Raw genomic sequence first — 17,211 nt, 5'->3', positions numbered from 1 at the left:
TAACTCCCGTCTCAAGCAGATTCCACAGTTTCAGCCTTGAACATAATACTTCAGCTTTTTCTTTGGGGAAATCCAATTGGTTAATCAAATGTGGTGCTTGAGGACTGACAGGTGATGTGAATTCTGATTCAAATTCTTCGTTTTTAGACCTGCTTGAAGTTCATTCAACACCGTAAATTGGAGGAGGCCCAGGAGCTTCTTCCGAATGAGGGATTGTTTTTGTTACAGAAGACACCTCCGCGTATTTAACCGTATGCTTCAATTTTTTTGTAAAGCTATTGGTGAAGCAAAAATAACAGTTGCTTATGTGATTGGTAGATTCGCGCCATATCAATAGGCATTACTGAATATTGTAGATCAAACCAACCGGTCAAATTTCTGCGACATGAGATACAGCAGATGTGGGACACTCAAAATTTATCCTGGTTGCGAATATCCAGGTTGAAATATGCACTTTCGAACTTCTGAATTAAAGTTTAATAATCTTTTTTTTGTTATGTGTATATTCACTGCAAATATAACAAAATAAGTCGAGAGAATCAAAGTTTTGCGTGACATTTTACACGATTCAGCTGTAAACTAACGTTCAAAGGTAATTCCGCAAAAATAATTAATGATAACTCTGAACTACTTATAGAATTTAACGGAAAAGTGACAATTTGAAAAGGTTTTAAACGTGAATGACAAAAACTGATATTTTTCTGTTGAATTTTGAGGCGCTACCAATAAAATGCCCAACAGATTTGGTTAGAAGAAACTTTGAGTAATGTCTAGTGGTAAAGAGGTTAGAGCAAGGACAAATCTATATACAGGGTGCGGCAGCATAACTTCCTTTTTTCAAAAGTTAATAAAACTTATTGTATGAATCAGAAAATTTTTATTCGTTTTTTATAATACAGGCACATACATAAAGTTTTGTTTTACTGAGTTTTGAAGATCAAATCAGTTAGGTGACGTCCCCCATTCTCCATACACTGAGTAAACCGATTTCTGGCGTTTGTCATGACTCTTGCCAGGATAGCAGGCGTTATGTTGGCAATTTCTTCCTGGATGTTCGTCTTCAAATCTTGTAGGGTCCTTGGACGGTTCACATACACACGGGATTTCAAAAAACCCCATAGGAAATAATCACAAGGGGTCAAATCGGGAGAGCGGGCTGGCCACTCCAAATCGCCCCTAATTGAGATAAGGCGCTCTGGGAAGTGTTCCCTCAAAACAGCCATCGATGTTCTTGAAGTGTGTGCCGTTGCTCCGTCTTGTTGGAACCAAGTGTCCCCTAAGTCCAACTCATCTAGCCGTGGGAAAAAAAAATTCCTGTAACATGTTTACATACTGGTGCGAATTCACTGTCACTGTGACTTCATTTTCCTCAAAGAACCAGGGACCAATAATTCCACGTGAGTAAATTGCACACCACACTGTGACTTTAGGTGAATGCAAAGGCCGTTGATGCAATTGTCGAGGATTGGTATCAGCCCAGTAGCGCATGTTTTGTTTGTTTACGGATCCACACAAATGAAAATGGGCTTCATCACTAAAAAAAACAATAGCGTCCTCAGGAACGACTTCCAGAAAAACCTCACACGCGTTCCTCCGAGAATTGAAGTCACGTTCAGAAAGTTCCTGCACAATTGCCATCTTGTATGGATGAAAATGAAGATCATCATGAAGTATTCTCCTCACAGAACGATCGGAAAGTCCAAGGGCAGACGCATGTTTGCGCGCAGAACGCCGTGGTGATCGCAACACTGAAGTTCTAACTAACTCAATGTTCTCCGGTGATCTAATGGGCCGAGGGAGTTATGCTGCCGCACCCTGTATTTATAAGGAGAATATGTTGTTTCTTTGTTAGGTCGGGAAGTTTTCAGACAACCCTCGTATATATATATATATATATATATATATATATATATATATATATATATATATATATATATATTATATATGCTCTAAATGTTCCTTGATTTTAGATCTTTTCTTCTATAATTTTTCCAAAAATTAAAAGTTAAAACAAGTTTTATTTCAAAAATATTGCAAGATAACATTCAACGATTGAAACTATGAACATTGTCTCTTCAATTTTATACTTCTACGTTTTCTTTTCATCAAAGAAGCCGCCACTAATTTTTTAAATACACGTGACATTCTTTTTATAAGTTTTTTTTTAACACACATTTTGGTATATTACTCCAAGACGTTTGAAGATCCTTCCAAAGACCATCCAAAGAAGTGGGACGCAATTTTCTAACTTTCCGATCCAGTTCATCCCACAATAATTCTATTGGATTCAGATCCGGAGATTGGGGGGGCCATTTCATTATTTCTAATTCACCACGATCTTTTTTATTTTTTAAATAGTTGAGACAAAGTTTATATGTGCGCTTTGGGTCATTAGGCGCATCCCAGAAGGCTTAGCATGCGTTTTTAATATGTAATGGTAACCATTTCTGTCCAGGGTTCCTTTAATTCTGTAGAGATCCCCTACACCATCATAGATCCGCGCAAGTTATAATGTTATCAGTGAATCGTTTTTACAGTACATTCTCATCACTTAATATTCTGCTCTCAATAAAGTCTCGTTATTTTTTTACTATAACTTTTGAAAATCACAATTCAACGGAGTTCTTGAAATAATTGTACAAAGTGTCAGTTTGATATAGATAACGAAGAAATTTATCTCAAGAATCTGCCAGTAACAAACTAAAAGTTTCTCTTATCTCCAAGAAAATCGTGACTTGTTCTAAGTTTTTTTTTTTTAAACGTATCGTCGTCAAAACGTGTCGAATTGGCATCGTAGCGTCGTGAAAGTTCGCGACTTGAACCATTAAACGAGATATAAGAAACGGTTTTCAAAAATTGAATGACTTCTGTAATAGTCCAGTGAATGGGAATAAAAATTAAATATTTCCTACTATTACAGGGTATACAAGAGGATTCCTACTCAACTTTTGAAATATTGGCAACACTGACGTGAATATGTCAAATCAAAGTTTGACATTTTTATTGGTGAATGTACTCAAAACTTGTTGTGCTATTTGAGTTGTTTTCAAATACTTGAAATATTCATTTTGGTGTGCGTAAACTTAAATTGCAACATCGTCATGTGACATTGCGTGATATTGAGGCATATTTGGGTATTAATTTCACATTCAATATTGCATGAACATTTGGATGTCAAAAAGATTTTGACAACCGCTCATATGAACCCCAAACCACTCAACCATCGATTTGGCGAGATTATGGCATCAATATTATGGGATACACATGGTAACTATTGCGTAACGTATATTTGAATGACGAAATCATGGAAAAACAAATCAATAAAAACGATGACAAAACTGCACGAATTTGCCTTCGATTGGCATCCACCATATTCTCCAGATTTGCCCCTCTCCCCAATTTTTTTCTGTTCTCTGACCTCAATAGAGACATAATTTTGCGCTGATGAAGAGATTAACGCCTAAACTGAAGCTCAAGACAAATCGAACTACCACAGTGGTATAGAAAAATTGCATGGTCGCTAGAATCGTTGTATTACCCTCAAGGACAATTATATTTAATAATTAAATCAAATTCTATTGGAAAAATCTCTGTTTCGGTATTAGAATAACATTCTTAATCTCGCGGCGTACACAACATTTTTTAGACGACGCATAAGATCCAAAACTTTTTCAATTACACTGAGGAAAGAAAATAAATAATAGAGAATTATAAACATTTTAATTATTGAACAATATAATGTAAATGTCAATATCAATTTATTAATTATTTGCAAAATTGATTGTACCTCCAGGACAATTATTAATATTTATTGGATTGGATATAGATTATAGATGTTGATGGAATTTCTGTAGATGTGTTTCTTTTTCATCATCATTCATTGTTACTCATTTACTACTTTACTACTAATTTAGACAAAACAAATAATTTCGGAAAATTAAAAATTTAAGGTTATGCAAAATCATCGAAGTTAAACTGTCAACTGTCAATATTGAAGTGGCTATAGTGACTCCAGAGTCACTCCAGAGCGTCCCGAAAGTGTTTTGCAGTACGGAACTGTCACTTTCACTACATGAAACACTCAAAACGCAACTTTCGGTGTATAAATGAATACAGAACGAACAACTTTAAGATGGCGTCGTCTAAAAAAAAAATAATGCGTAGTTGTGGTATGGAATTAAATGTATGTTTTATTACCACAAAGATTTTATTTAATGATAAGCGTGGTCTACTTAAAGATATGATAAATACTACACTGGAGTCAACAAATAATGTTGAGGACTATATTAGTAAGATAATGAACACTATTCACAAACTGCGTAACATTGGATTTGATGTCAATGATGAGTGGTTTGGCACTTTGATGTTAGCAGGCTTACCGGAGGAGTATAATCCTACGATAATGGTTCTAGAGAGCTCTGGTATTCAAATCAGGGCTGATGCAGTTTTGTTGGGGAGTGTAAGGAGTAGAGGTCTGATGAATTATACCTTGATAAGAACTTGTCAATGTTATTGTTGCATTATCTGTGCGAACCTTTTTTATCTTGTGATTCAATTCATTCCCTACTTTCAACTTGAAATCTTTAAATATTTAACTTGTCTTTGAGAAAATATACATTGACCATTCGTATGCAGTCATCAATTCAAGTAATAAAGTATTTCATACCTCCAAATGATGTATTTTCCACAAGGACGGAATATATGAGCTCAAGTGGTTTTTTTGCTCTAGAACCAACATTATTGAAAGGGGTCTACCTTCCATACAATGTGTGCATGTGACATTACTTAGCCCCTGGGTCAGAGTCACATCGTCTGTACAACCGGGCAGCTTCTTCACATCTGAAACATTCAAATGGCCCATTCGCCACAGAGAAGCATTATGACAATTTTGAGAATTTTAAATTAAACGAGCCACTTCTTTATCCAAGATGTATAACTTGTCGTTCAATGTTGCAGTGCACACCATTTCATTTTCACCATTTTGAATTTCACAGGTTGGTATGCTTGAAAACAGTTTCATTTTGACAGCTGACTGAACGACGCATAATATTCAACATCGGATTTAACATGGAAATAAGTCTTCCACATTATTGTTTCACAATAACTTTTACTTGTGGCATGAAAAAAAGGAATGAACACTTTTTTTTTGTAATAATATTGTCCCTTTTATCCAAACACCAAGCCATAAATTTTTCATATCCTTTTTCATATTTGTTTTTTGAATTAACAGGTAGTAAAGTATTTATGGCTGTATAGGCGTCGCCCCGCAATTCTGGTGGTGTAAATTACCCTATATTCCGCTTATAGGGTGAGTTTTTTAGACTTATATATACACGCTGGTCCTGAAGCATCTCGCATTTCGTACGCTACACTATTATATCTATCCACTCGTTTTCTTGGATAGCTCTGTCTTTCATTTTTTGCTCGATTCCTTCCTTGAGGGTACTTGAGGGTCTTCCTCGTCTCCTTCTATTCCGCGGTTGATACATCAATTCTTTCTTCGATAACCTTTTCTGCTCCATCCTCATCACATGTCCGTACCAGAGCAGTTGCTTAGTCTGAACTCAACCTGTCCTTCGACGCACATCTTCATTCCGTTTTGGATATCTTCTTAAGTAGTCCATTTCCACAGCCTCTATATTTTTCTTCTGTCTATTTGTTAGTTGCCAGCCAGTTATTTTTGCGTTTAAGTTAATTTTTTCTGACTACAGCAATCAAAATTTCAAATTCAATACTTATTTGTATGCCAAGGATTGAAAGTGTTACTTTGTTGGACGAGTATGGAAATTGCGAGACGAGCGAAGCGAGGCGAGCAACAGACGAGTCCAACAAAGTAGTATTTCAGCCGAGGTGTACACAACATTTTTTAAACGATGCATAAAGAATGTAACAAGAATTTGGTAATTATCTAGATTAGGTTACACCACTCCGATTTCGTTAAAATTTTAGTATGTTATAAATAAAGTTACGCTGAATGAGAATATATATACATATAGGGCGTGGAAATCATCCCTTCAGGTACTTTTTGCGTTTAAAGAATCAAATAATTGTAATGATTTTCTCAGTGATTGTAATATTTAAATTAATCGTTGAAATCTAACCTAACCCAACCTACACACGTTTCTACAAAATGAAATCCAATCACATGCAGGGGCTGCTGTTATCGAAATCTATTTCATGATATTTTTAGGTTAGGTTAGGTTAGGTTAGGTTTCAACGATGAATTTAAATATTACAATCACTGAAAAATCATTACAATTATTTGATTCTTTAAACGCAAAAAAGTACCTGAAGAGAGGATTTTCACATCCTATATGTATATATATTCTCATTCAGCGTAACTTTCTTTATAACATACTAAAATTTTAACGAAATCGGAGGGGTGTAACCTAATCTAGATAATTACCAAGAATTCTATTATATTTTCTGGTTAAAGTTTTTGATTTTTTTACAGTGTACCTTTTGTTTTGTTGCTTCAGGAAATTGATGAGCTTTGGATATTTGTTCATGTGAACATCTTATTGGGAGAGTACTTTTAATCATCGAGAACGTAGACCATAAAGTAGAACTTTTCCAAATTTAAGGTTATGCAAAATCATCGAAGTTAAACTGTCAACTGTCAACATTGAAGTGGCTATAGTCACTCCAGAGTTACTCCAGAGCGTCCCGAAAGTGTTTTACAATACGGAAATGTCACTTTCACTACATGGAACACACAATACGCAACTTTCGGTATGTAAATGAATACAGAACGAACAACTTCCAGATGGCGTCGTCTGAAAATAATATTTCCAAAGTCAACTGTCAAGCTACCAACCTACCAACTACGTTACGATGTTATTTCCCGAATGTAGGCTTACAGACTTGGGAAAATGGTTCCGTGGTCTTAGATTTTCCAACATTTTGAGGTGCTTTACTATTCTTATTATATAAAGGGTATCGCACTTATTGAACTTGGGAAAAGTGTATGGAGCTGAAAGGAGATTACGCTGAAAAACACCTAGTTCCTTCAACCACTAGCACTACGCACTCGTGTCCGAATTTGAAACTCTTGCTGAAATGAAAAGCCTCCTTACTTGTATTTGAATATACGCTACCCTTCGAACTTTTCAACCCCTGTTATTACCGCTGCTTCTAATACATTTAAATTATCATAAAAATTTATGATGCCGTCTATCTGTAAATTTCGTGTGTGACTCTATTTGGGTCAGGACATTTGTTTATGACACGCCAAAATAGGTGACCATTGCGTTTTTATAAGCTCAAAATTGCTTTTATAATTTGTATTATGGGTTTGGTGTTTGTTATGTATAATATCAGCTTTGAATTACTTTGTCGAGTTTCATTTTGGAACGAATCGTTTTATGGATTTAATTCGAAATATAAACAAAAAATGCTTTTCAAAACAATCGTTGTTATTTTATTGAAACAGTGGTGGTATAATCGTGGTAAATTTAAAGATATTCCATTTATTTTTCATAATTGGGAACTTTCCGTGACCGATAACGGCCAATCAGGCTTTTTATTCCCAAATCATCCTGTTTTTAAAATCCTCAGATCTGGGAGAGGATTTTTTATGTGCCTTCATTTTAGTAACTATTTCTGTGATATTCAACACGAACTAACCTAGTGGCAGATCTAGAACAGCAGTAAGGATTAACCTTTAGTCTATGGGGAATGAAGGAAGCGTTGGTTCTACCCTGAAACATTTTTGGTAAGTGTCCCTTTTAGAACATTTCTTCGTCCACCATCTTTTTCTAATGCAATTCTTCTACGTCTTCGATGTTGTTCCCAATTAACAGTTGAAGGAATTAGTACAGAGTCTTTCTCCAAGTCTTCATTCCATGCAGGCACACTCTGCTTTCGTCTAAGAAGACCACGGGCGTTCTCGCTAAATCGTAGGTGGACTGGGGATTATTTGGGGCTTGTAGACTCAAGGTTAGCTGCCTTAAGACATTTTCTGATTGTCCAGCCACTCCTGGCGACTTGAAAAAGGTCATATCTTTCGGATGTGTAGGTTTTGCTTCCGGAACCGTGTCTTCCAAGAAAATTACCAGTTTCTTGGTAACGACGGTAAACTTTGAAAACAGCAGACAGTTTCATCCTCAGCGCACTGGCCTCTTTTCGCTGACTGAGCAGTTTGATGAATGATAGTGGTGGATCAGGTAGATAACCCTTCACAAGGGTCTGTTACCTCTAATTACCAGTATTGTAAACCAGCATAAAAAGTTAATAACTGATCATTATATATTACTGAAGCTGAAAAATATTTGTTCAGTAAAAAATTTTCGTAACGTCGACCGTTTTCAAGATAAAGGGCGTTGTAAAAAAAACAGTTTTTTACGATTTTCTATCTATCCTAGAGACTAGATCACCTATTTTTGAAACACCCTTTATATCTAGCTTAAAAAATTGTTGTTTGACAAAAATCTAATTTCACAAATGACAAGGTTTCGAAAATTTTGCACAGAGCGCTTGGTGTTACGTCTCCAATCTACAACCAGACCAAAGACATTTCTAAATTGGGATTTTTTGTTTGTTTGTTGCAGGCATGCTGATACAATACCGAGATTATCATTTTTGAAAAACATATCGTTAAGCTATGGCTGCTCCAGGACAAGAAGAAGAAGAGCACAATTGTACAGATAACTCGCACAAGCCACTCAAAACCCCAAGTGAAGGGGAAAAGAAATCCCCGATTAAAAGTAAAGACAATAAAAATACCAAACAGAATAAAGAAAATGCGACAAGAGTGGTTGTAGTGGCTTTAACTCCCGAAAGAAGACGCGAGACGTGGAATAAAAAAGTGGAATTTTTGCTTGCGGTTGTTGGCTTCGCTGTCGATCTAGGAAACGTTTGGAGATTTCCTTACATTTGTTATCAAAATGGAGGAGGTAAGTGAAAGTGATTATAACCTTTTATATCGTCAGATTTTGGCTTAAAACAAAAAAATTATTATTAATAAGTTCAAGTTCAAGCTCACGTAAAAAGAAAAATCTGCTTCTAACCTGTATGATCCCGTTCTTCTTTCAGATAGTTTTTTAAGCACTAGACCAGCTCGTATGATGTTCAATATATATAAAATAATAGGAATACATAAATATTTTTATTTCAAATGATTAAAAATATCTTTGGCAACACATTTATCCACCACGTGTAACCAATCAAAAAGTTCTTCGACACAAGTCTCAGCAGTATTGCGTTTCCCGTTCACTCTATCGTTACAAGCTTGATATTTTTCAGACAATCTTTGAGCGAGTTCCGTTTCACGGCATTTTGATCTTAAAACTTCCAAAGGATCTTCCAATTCTTCCTCTGTCGCTTCGTTTCGCGATGATGTACTTTCTGAAGATTCGTTTTCTGATGATTCATCTTGTTGACTTTCACTTTCATCTCGCACTGATTCTTCTTCACGCGACTCGTCGTCTTCAGATCGTATAAAAGATTTATCTTCTTGAGTTTTATCTTCACGGTTTTTACAAGTGTTATCGCTAGCTTTGGCCGTCGGAAATTTGAGGTAATTGCCGATTTTGTTGAACACCATTTTGATTATTTGACATATGACAGAATTTAACGTCAGTGGTTGGTTGATGAATTGATTCTAAGGCTAGTTTCACATTAAGTAGCTTGTTGGCGTCGTGGATCTGATGTCGGTTGTCACTGATGTTCGTATTTAACAAATGTTCGTTTCCGAAACGTTTTAGAGTAACCTCAAGACCCCATTGAATCAAAAGTAAAAGAAAGAGCGATATATGAAAGTATGGTTTGTTCAAGTTTCGCGATGATATACTGTCTGAAGATTCGTTTTCTGATGATTCATCTTGTTGACTTTCACTTTCATCTCGCACTGATTCTTCTTCACGCGACTCGTCGTCTTCAGATCGTATAAAAGATTTATCTTCTTGAGTTTTATCTTCACGGTTTTTACAAGTGTTATCGCTAGCTTTGGCCGTCGGAAATTTGAGGTAATTGCCGATTTTGTTGAACACCATTTTGATTATTTGACATATGACAGAATTTAACGTCAGTGGTTGGTTGATGAATTGATTCTAAGGCTAGTTTCACATTAAGTAGCTTGTTGGCGTCGTGGATCTGATGTCGGTTGTCACTGATGTTCGTATTTAACAAATGTTCGTTTCCGAAACGTTTTAGAGTAACCTCAAGACCCCATTGAATCAAAAGTAAAAGAAAGAGCGATATATGAAAGTATGGTTTGTTCAAGTTTCGCGATGATATACTTTCTGAAGATTCGTTTTCTGATGATTCATCTTGTTGACTTTCACTTTCATCTCGCACTGATTCTTCTTCACGCGACTCGTCGTCTTCAGATCGTATAAAAGATTTATCTTCTTGAGTTTTATCTTCACGGTTTTTACAAGTGTTATCGCTAGCTTTGGCCGTCGGAAATTTGAGGTAATTGCCGATTTTGTTGAACACCATTTTGATTATTTGACATATGACAGAATTTAACGTCAGTGGTTGGTTGATGAATTGATTCTAAGGCTAGTTTCACATTAAGTAGCTTGTTGGCGTCGTGGATCTGATGTCGGTTGTCACTGATGTTCGTATTTAACAAATGTTCGTTTCCGAAACGTTTTAGAGTAACCTCAAGACCCCATTGAATCAAAAGTAAAAGAAAGAGCGATATATGAAAGTATGGTTTGTTCAAGTTTCGCGATGATATACTTTCTGAAGATTCGTTTTCTGATGATTCATCTTGTTGACTTTCACTTTCATCTCGCACTGATTCTTCTTCACGCGACTCGTCGTCTTCAGATCGTATAAAAGATTTATCTTCTTGAGTTTTATCTTCACGGTTTTTCCAAGTGTTATCGCTAGCTTTGGCCGTCGGAAATTTGAGGTAATTGCCGATTTTGTTGAACACCATTTTGATTATTTGACATATGACAGAATTTAACGTCAGTGGTTGGTTGATGAATTGATTCTAAGGCTAGTTTCACATTAAGTAGCTTGTTGGCGTCGTGGATCTGATGTCGGTTGTCACTGAGTTCGTATTTAACAAATGTTCGTTTCCGAAACGTTTTAGAGTAACCTCAAGACCCCATTGAATCAAAAGTAAAAGAAAGAGCGATATATGAAAGTATGGTTTGTTCAAGTTTCGCGATGATATACTGTCTGAAGATTCGTTTTCTGATGATTCATCTTGTTGACTTTCACTTTCATCTCGCACTGATTCTTCTTCACGCGACTCGTCGTCTTCAGATCGTATAAAAGATTTATCTTCTTGAGTTTTATCTTCACGGTTTTTACAAGTGTTATCGCTAGCTTTGGCCGTCGGAAATTTGAGGTAATTGCCGATTTTGTTGAACACCATTTTGATTATTTGACATATGACAGAATTTAACGTCAGTGGTTGGTTGATGAATTGATTCTAAGGCTAGTTTCACATTAAGTAGCTTGTTGGCGTCGTGGATCTGATGTCGGTTGTCACTGATGTTCGTATTTGACAAATGTTTGTTTCCGAAACGTGACTCATCGTCTCCAGATCGTATAGAAGATTTCTCTTCTACCATTTTGAATATTTGACATATGACAGAATTTAACATATCTACCTGATGATTATAGAAAAGATATTACGAATTTAGATTAATTATTTTTACAGTATTATTTGATATAGTAATCGATTTTATTGAGGAATTCAAAGGGACTATTTTTTTTGTATAATATTGTTATTTATCTATACTTTTAAATTATTTACTGATTCTGAAGATTAAATAATATAATGCGGACTTGTACAACTTGTTTATTATATTATATAAATTTGTCGATGGAATTTTGTCTTATAAATAATATTTTGAAACAATTGTTGTGTAAATAGTACTTACGTATTATATTGTTGTAATTAGTTCAAGTAGATTATGATGTTTTATTGAATTTACAGTGTATACTCCCAAAATTTCTTATACAAAAAATTGAAATAGTAGAAAAAGTTTTAAAATTAAATTATCCGTGAAAATATATTTTTTAAAAGCAATTAAAACATAAAAAACTTCTGTGAAATTTTAAGGTTAGGTTAGGTCACCACAAATTGACCCCATTGCCTTCTACTTACCTTTCTTTAATGACCTCAACAGTACAGTGTACCAAATATAGTATTTTGTATTTACGAGGTTGCGAAGAAATTAATTTTGTACACTACTTTGACGAATCACATCTTTGTATTGTAAACTTCTTTCTTGGATGGCCAGAATAGATTAAAAAAAACTTTTTCAGAATGATCTGTCATCTATCTGACGCAAGTTTCGATCGGTGTTACCAACCTAACCTCTCAAATTTCCCTTTCTAGAGCGCGAAATTCGAATTGAAATATAAAAATGCTTACAGTATGGAAACCGTTCCACTATCAATAATTTCGGCATGTAAATCGATAAAATTGATTGATATAGGTTAATAGTTTCTTCTTTTTTATAAAAGACCGTTCAAATTGCTACTATATACAAATTGAATATCGATTTATGTCATATCTTTAAAACTGCGAATCTAATTTTAAACAGACGTCAACGAATTCGTTTTCATAAATTCTATATTATAAACCAGTGATTGAGATCACAGTATCCTGAGAAGCGTTAATCCAACTGTAAAGTTTGCTTAAGGGGCTCATTAGCTCACTATTCAGGTCTCGTATACTCTCATCTTATTGAGTTAGCTTCCTCTCAATATCTCTTTATTAAATAACTACCAAATTTCGTTCGTGCTTTTTGTTTAAGATAATCAATTTAATAGGAAACATACTCTACGTATTTCTTATATAAAATATTATTTTTCAGGTGCTTTTTTGATCCCGTATACGATTATGTTGATTTTCGGAGGACTTCCTTTATTTTATATGGAATTAGCCTTAGGACAATTCCACAGGAGCGGTTGTCTTACCATTTGGAAAAGGATCTGCCCGGCTTTGAAAGGTGAGTTGATACATCGATTATTTGGAACCACAACAAATTGAAAGTGAATGCTATAGATATAAGAAAACTTCCGAATTCAAATGTTAGTAACTGAAGTAGATATAGGGAATTATGTTTTTCTTCAATTTTTTTTAAAATCTTGGGCATATTCCCAGCATAGGTTGGTAATATGTCAATAGTGTCATGTCAATGTCAATTGTTATCACGTTCATGGATAATATTAATAATACTAAATAAACACCAGTAAGTATTCTTTATTTTTTATTTTTATTAACATAAAAAAACCGATTCTTCAGTCTTCATAACAACTCAAACGCAAATAAAACATAAATTAATACATCACTCAATAAGTCTTGTGACTGACACACAGATGACGTTGTCATTGTCAAACCCATGTGACGTTTATGAAGTACCAACTTTCAATAGACTATGTCTAAAATGTCATAACATTTAAATTAGTCACAACAAAATGACAGACATTTAAGTGAAGCTATTTTTGTTATTTATAAAACAATGGATTCAAAATAATTTCGCGAGTTAGTTTATCATTTCTTCTTGATAAAAAAAAATACCGTACTAGCTCAGTAATGGCTTCAAAAATGTTATCCAGACTCTGCTCCATCGAAAAGACACATTTCTTATTGGTTTGCTTAATTTAAACGCGGTCGTACAGACACGTACATAACGTTCTGGCCGTCCAATTGAGAAAACACAAAAATGTCCGCAAATTGGTTATTTCTAAACGTAAATTGAAGTTGCGCGAGATAGCTGAAGTCCTAAAGATATCAGTGTGTAGTGTATTTACAATGAGAAAGCCTTTTTCGAAATGGGTGTCGCGTTTACTCACAGTCGATCAAAAACAACAACGTTGATGATTCGGAGCAGTGTTTGGCCATGTTTAATGGATGAAACATGGATCCATCACTGCATTTCGGAATCAAAACGATCTTCATCTGAGTGGACTGCAGCCGGGTAACCGCATGGGAAGCGTCCAAACAGCTTGGAAGGTTTAGTGTTTTGGGATGCGCATGGAATATTGTTCATCGACTATCACCAAAAGGTAGAGACAATCAATATTGAATGCTACATAGAAATGTTGGAACCTTTGAATGCGAAAATCAAGGAAAAACGGCCTCATATTTAGAAGAAAAAACCTCTGTATCCCCAAATCGATGAACCGATTCATAAGTTGATGGCAACGATGGTTAAATTGAAGGAATTACTTCCTCATCCACCGTATAGTCCAGATCTAGCACCTAGTAACTATTGGCTATTCGCTGATATCAAAAAAAATGCTCGCCGGTAAAAAAATTTAGCTCTAATGAAGAAGTAATTGCTAAAACTGAAGCCTATTTTGAGGTAAAAGACAAATTCTCAAGTATGGCATCGAGAAGTTAAAGAGGCGTTGGAATGATTGTATTCTTCTTATTCATACGACTTGTTGAATGATGTGTTATATGACTCTAAAAACAAACAATGTATTCAAAATAAAACATTTTTTGTTTATGAACAGTCTGGACAAACAAACTTAATTTTATCATTTTTGCCTAGACCTGCGCAGTATTCGTGAACGTAGATGAAACAAACTAAGCACAGCCTCAAATCTTCCTGTTAATATTCATCATAAAGATTGCAGTACCAAGAGTCTTTAATTTTACGCGGTTGTTTGGTCTGTACAAAATTTTTTCTACGACGGTTCTTTTTAGCTTTTCTATTTTGTTGCTTTTTTATTTTTTTCTTGTTGAAAACGTCTCTTTTGATCACCAATGCTTTGCCATTGATGTCCTTTTCCCTCTTCTTTTGCCGTTTGTAAAGGGTTTCTAGCATATTTGTAAATTTTACATCCGATACTTCTTTCCTCTTCCACGGTATAGTCCAGATCTGATCCCCAGTGACTACTGGCTTACTTTCTTTCCAGTATTCCCCAACAGTTTATCTGTTGTATATCTAGATCTTTATTAATAACTTCATACTTGTCTTTATTTCCACTACACTGTGCAATTTCATTGTCTTTCTTTCATTCGCCCACGGTCCAAAGAACGTCATATTTCTATTTATTTAATGAAATTTTCGATTTAAATAAATCTCACGAAGGCACGCCACTGCTTATCGCAAACTGTCTGGCAGGAATATTTCGAAGAAATTGTGTACATACGCCTTCCGACAGCTTCGGACAATAGAAATGCATTTATGTTTACGATTCGTTGCTTTCATTGGTAAACAGAGGAGATGATGAGTCCACGTGGACTGACGGTTTATTAGATGTTTACGGGGAGTAAACAATAAAGTTCATTTCTTAATTTGGTATGAGTATTTCTTAAACATTGATGAATTAATAATTTTTATTTTATATCTAAGTTCATAAGCAGCAAACTGCTAGTTAAAAAATTCATTCTAAATTGATTCCAAGTCAATGAGACACTTAAAATTCTTCTTCCAACAATTTCCACCTTAGTTTTTGTTCTATCTGGTGCACAGCACTTTCACCGACAATATATTTAATGCCCTTGTTGTTTACAAGCTTGCATTGTTTATTGTTTCCATCCCCGTCGAGGTAGAATATCTTTGATTCTTTGAGAAAGACGAAATACGTTCGAGAGTTTACAAAAATGTGAATATCTGAAAAGGGTGTATGAAATATTACCATTGGGATTTTGAGTCTTTTATACGATATACGAAGCCGATTCGAAAGAATGTGTTAACCATCCATTTTATTTAAATGTGACAGACCATTTTTAATGTTGAATAAACATTATTTTTCATAAAACAATTATTACAATTTGATATATTTAAAAAAAATTAGTTTGACTAACAGAATGAAAAATTTTAACAATTTCTGGGGGCGAACGAAACTAATAATAATCAACTATCAGCAATTAAATGGGTTGTCTATAAAAAAACACCTTTCACATAAAAAACAACGTAAATAATATCATTATAACATTATTAAATTTAACTTGAAATAGTCTGCAAAATTCGTAGACTGACACATAGATGGAGTTACTAGTATTAAATACATTTGCAGTTATCCCTAACCTTCAAATGACAAGTATATTTGACAGCTGTCTTAATATTGGGTTGCCTCTAAAAACACCTTTCATATCAAAAACAACGAAAATAATATCATTATAACATTTATTAAATTTACCTGGAAAGAGTCCGCAAATTTCGTAGGCTGACACATAGATGGCATTACTAGTATTAAGTTCATTTGATTTTCAGTTATCCCTAACCTTCAAAGTATATTTGACAGCTGTCTTACTATTGTCATTGTCTCTAAAAAACACCTTTCATGTAAAGATGTGATTTTCTATTTGCCAGTTTGCAAAAACCATCTCATACGTCAATGTTTTAGTTTCTCAATTTTCTTTCAAGAAACTTCCTCTTTTCGTTGAGGGTTTACAAACCAATTGTGAAGTCAACGAACAATCAAAATCCTTCCGCAAATACTACCTGGAGAAAACAACGGTCAGAAAATTGAACGCATTGTTCGAAAAATCTTTCAACTATTTGAATGTTGAAAAATCTATTGATAGCTTGATTAGAACTTGTTTGCACTTATTTACTAACAGATATCGACTTAATCAATGGAGTAGAGTCTCTTTTTCATATTACTAAGAATTAAACTCTCAAACAAAGAAAAATAATGATATATTGCGAGATAATAGGAACGAAACTTGAAACGAAAATTAAAGCAGCAAAATCATTATAACATTTATTAAATTCAACTTGAAATAGTCCGTAAAATTCGTAGGCGGACACATAGATGGCGTTACTAGTATTAAGTACATTTTCAGTTATCCCTAACCTTCAAATGACAAGTATATTTGACAGCTGTCTTACTATTAGTTTGTGAGAAACAGCTTTTCGATTTTTTTTATGTAAAAAGCAATCACAAATCTATTAGGTTTACTCCAGTAATTCGTTTGCCGTGTGGAGATATCTGTGGATATGGATCTTGATCTTCTACAGGTAAAAGTGCCTGGTGCCTGATTCCACAGGCAATTTTCCAAACAAAAGAGTCCCGGTAGATTGGCGCAAATACCGTAAGCTGTAGTTTTGGGGAAAGCTGTGCCTCGGTAGCTGATTTCACATGAGTGCACTTCTCCAAAGGAAGGAGTCCCGATACATTGATGTTCTGGGCGTTTGTAGGTGAAATCAGTGTTGAGAAACCACGTCTGTTTATCGAGTAGGTCTTGCAAATACTACGTTTGGACTTCTTCAAAGAAATGAGTCTCGATACATTAACGTCCTGGGCGCCTCCAGGCGAATTCGGTGTTTATGAACC

At 34.8% G+C, this 17,211-nt stretch overlaps 1 protein-coding gene across 1 annotated transcript in view; it reads left to right on the top strand.

Annotated features, from left to right (window-relative positions):
* LOC130448395 (sodium-dependent serotonin transporter) overlaps positions 1-17,211 on the top strand; it is a 41,981-nt gene that overhangs the window by 8,255 nt on the left and 16,515 nt on the right. Inside the window, exons 2-3 of the mRNA XM_056785760.1 lie at positions 8,550-8,894; positions 12,789-12,923. Coding sequence (XP_056641738.1) covers positions 8,603-8,894; positions 12,789-12,923 — 427 coding nt within the window. The 5' untranslated portion in view covers positions 8,550-8,602. The remainder of the gene's footprint in view (positions 1-8,549; positions 8,895-12,788; positions 12,924-17,211) is intronic.

Source organism: Diorhabda sublineata, chromosome 8, assembly GCF_026230105.1.
Source record: "Diorhabda sublineata isolate icDioSubl1.1 chromosome 8, icDioSubl1.1, whole genome shotgun sequence".
NCBI lineage: Eukaryota > Metazoa > Arthropoda > Insecta > Coleoptera > Chrysomelidae > Diorhabda > Diorhabda sublineata.
This window is presented reverse-complemented; position numbering and strand designations above follow the sequence as displayed.